This window comes from Sinocyclocheilus grahami, unplaced genomic scaffold, assembly GCF_001515645.1.
Source record: "Sinocyclocheilus grahami isolate Dianchi unplaced genomic scaffold, SAMN03320097.WGS_v1.1 scaffold18.1, whole genome shotgun sequence".
NCBI classification, from domain to species: domain Eukaryota; kingdom Metazoa; phylum Chordata; class Actinopteri; order Cypriniformes; family Cyprinidae; genus Sinocyclocheilus; species Sinocyclocheilus grahami.
The window spans coordinates 2634034-2637645 of NW_015505197.1; the positions used below are offsets into that span (position 1 = coordinate 2634034).

Consider the following 3612-nt stretch of genomic DNA (forward strand, 5'->3'; position numbering starts at 1 on the left):
TGCAGAAAGAAGCTTATAGCTGACATTAGATCTGTGCTTTAATGTGCTTTCCATCAACGTATAAAACAATTGGTGGTTTTATACAGAGTGTGCATGTGCAGACTGAAAGTAGAAATGGCTTGTCTTTAGCTGTGTTTAGCACAGAGGCTCAAGATTCAGACACTTAGTGAACTAACAGGTGCTGACAGTTGACAAAGGAGTTTCTCACGGCTCGATAAACGTTTTTAAAGCAGAACCCGAGTTGAGTGGTTTTCTGTTTTCAAGAATGGATAAATCTAAACAGATTTCTCCCTACAGTTCTATTGATCTGTGTATCCAGAATCCCTCAAGTGATAAGATATCACGACACCGGTGCAATATGCGCATGTCCTGTATATAAATTCATATATATGTATTTCTTGTTTTGTTTTCAGTTCTTTTAGAATATCTGGAATTGAAACAGACACTGGACTTTATGTGATACATCAGCTATATGCATTTTTCTCTCTTGTTCTACTAAAGGAAAGCCGGTGATTGTGTTCCTATGTCAGTAAAGATGAGAAAATGCAATTGCATTGACCATAATGCACACCTCTGTCTAATTTGACCACTGTTTTGGACTGTGTAGGTACTGTCCAAACATAACACAATCCTTAATGCCATCATGACCATTTAGGCTTGTGAGTTCCTGTGCAAATGTTGACCTCCAAACTTTGTATGTCATGTGCACAGTTCGGGTCACCCAGAGACAACCACCTCCGGTCTTTCCACCAGGCGTAGGGCCTCATGCATGCCGGCGGCCGACAGTCTGCGGTTAATATTGCGGTAACGGCAGCTGAGCAGGCTTCGGTAGGTGGTGCGCAGGTCGCGGTTAAAGAAAGCGTAGATGAAGGGGTTGATGAGTGAGTTGGCGTAGCCCAGCCACAACAGCGTTCTCTCCACCCACAGCGGGACGCAGCTACACTCTGTCCCGCAGATGAAGGGGCGGGCCGTGGAGAGGAGAAAGAATGGAAGCCAGCAGACGGTGAACGCTCCTACCACAATCCCGAGCGTGGCCGCCGCCTTCTGTTCCCGCTTGAATATGGAGATGCTCCTGCGGTCCGAGCTTCTCCTGCCGACTCCTCGCAGGAGTCGAGGCAGACGCGTACACTCTTCCACTTCTCTCTGCAGCTTGATTGCAACGGTTACGCAATCCACTTCCACGTGTTCTTCCGCCGCCTCTGCCCCTTCCACCTCATCCTCCTCTTCCTCCTGTCCTCCACGAGGGAAGCCAGTGATATTGTGTTTGGCAGCGCTGAGCTTGGCAGCACGGTAGATGCGGTAATACATGACCAGCATGACAGTCATAGGGATGTAAAACGCAACAGCTGTAGAGTAAATGGTGTAGCCAAAGTCCTGGCTGATCAGACACACGCGGTCATCGTTCACGTTCTGCGCCCAGCCAAAGAGCGGCGGCAAGGTGATTGACGCAGAAAGCAGCCATACAGAGAGCACCATTTTGGCCATACACCAGCCGTTCTGCCTCACTGGGTAAGTTAGGGGTCTGGTGATGCCAAGGTACCTGTGATAGAGGGTAAATACATGGATAACTAAGACGACAGGACTTTTTTTAGTCCTATTATCATGACAAAAAAGCTTCAGCTATATGTCATAATAAATATTCCATGAGCTATTTTGTGCCATAGGTTTTTAGTTATTTGATATAGACTCTATCCAGTTTGTTGACTGGTCTGATCAAAACAGTCAAGACCCAAAGAATGAATTTCTGCAGCACTGCATTTCATAATAAACAATTCATGCCACACAGAAGTTCAAAGCAGAAAAATAAAACTTACAGGCATTTAATTTCAGAGAAACCAACTTGATAACAATTGAATGTGTCATTGGTAACACTTTTACAATAAGGTTGAATAATTTGTTAACATTAGTTAATGTTTTAGAACCTAAAAACAGATTTGCAATACTTATATATAAATATAATTATTTAGGAATTAATATTCATTTACATGAATAATGGCTTATTTTAAAATAATATTTATTTAAATTAAGCTTATTAATCTAGAATACTAATTTATAAATGCACTGTTGTTCATTCTTAATTCATGTAAAAATGATAAATTCATGTTCATTATAAATGTTGTATAATTTAAATGTAATGTTGTATAATATAATATAAATTGTACTTGAATTTAATGTTAAAAGTGTTTATGTAGAAATTCATATTAACATAAAATTATAAATACTGTAAAATTATTGTTTATTGTTAGTTCATGATACCTAATATATTCACTAATGATACAATGTACTTTTTCAATGTTACTGTAAAGTGTTGCCAAATCATTTTTCAAGATCAATTATCTTGATTATCATGACCAATAATCACTAACAATATCAATACTCAATAACTCACCGGTCTATGCTAATAACGCAGAGGGTCATGATGGACGCGGTGCAGCACATCACATCCATGGCTATAAACACGTTACAGAAGAACTTGCCAAAAATCCAGCGGCCACCGATCAGGTCCGTGATGCTGACGAACGGCATCACCGCGAGCGCAACGGAGAGGTCCGCAAGCGCGAGGGACACGATGAGATAGTTGGAGGGCTGCCGTAGCTTTTTCACGAAACACACGGAGATGACCACGAGCAGGTTCCCGCAGATGGTGATGAGCGTCAACATGGTCAGCACTCCACCGATCAGCACCTTCTCGACCTCTCCGTAGCTGAGGATCTGCTCCGCGCAGCGCGTGCCGTTCGCAACCTCCATCATCTCTAGAAGGATCGGGGAGCTGGAGGGCTTCATTTCCAAGGACCCGGAGCCCGCAGCCATTGCCACCTCTCCAGACTCGTGCGCAATTTTGAATAGGCGAGGGATAAGGACCTCGGAAATCATCATGCCGTTAGAGGTTTCCACACTTGCACCTTTCTCTCGCGCGCGCTCCTCGCCCATCAAGGACTTCATAGTTTCTCCGTGGCTTTGCGCGACAGCAGATCTGTTGGTATCGCCCAGCACCATGCCGTGCTCCTTTTATCCATGAACTTTTCAGAGCGCCTGATGATGGCACGAGATCACAGCTGCGCGCGCAATGAGTGATGCGCATCCGATTAGCGGTCAGTCACTGACGCGCGGCTAATTTCTCTCATTTTAGAGGACATCATTGGTTCGTCATATTCGCACACCATGTTCCGACAAAAACTGAGTGAGAGGGAAGTTTATCATGTTGTTTTGAAGAATTAACGGGTGTAACCAAAACTTTAGCAAACATGTCACTTTTTTCCCTCACTGCACCAAATCATGAATTGATATTATTGATATTCTATATTACAGTAACAAAATTGATTATTATTAATTATTTATTATTTAAACGTTTTGTGTCTCCTAAACGTCTTGTCTTCTGCAAATTAAAATAATTCCAGAATCTACAATTTATAGGTTATTAATGTCAAGAAAAAAAGAGTGCTACCGGTGGGTTTTTTAACACTAGTAGAAACATGGACATTTAAAATTGTGTGTGGGAATATTATGTTCAAACTTTGTATTAAAACAAATATTATTACAACAAGAAAATAGATTACACATTTTTAACACTTTTTTTTTTTTTTTTTACATTTTAAAACCAAACCCAAACAT

General features: G+C 41.7%; 1 protein-coding gene across 1 annotated transcript; it reads right to left on the minus strand.

Annotated features, from left to right (window-relative positions):
• Positions 1 to 441: 441 nt before the first annotated feature.
• On the minus strand, positions 442 to 3020 carry LOC107554053 (5-hydroxytryptamine receptor 7-like). Its single transcript, XM_016236431.1, has 2 exons — positions 2390 to 3020; positions 442 to 1540 (listed from the first exon to the last, which is right to left on the minus strand). The coding sequence occupies exons 1-2, from the start codon at positions 2995 to 2997 to the stop codon at positions 718 to 720; spliced, it is 1431 nt and encodes a 476-aa protein (XP_016091917.1). The 5' UTR covers positions 2998 to 3020; the 3' UTR covers positions 442 to 717.
• Between the last annotated feature and the right edge of the window lie 592 nt (positions 3021 to 3612).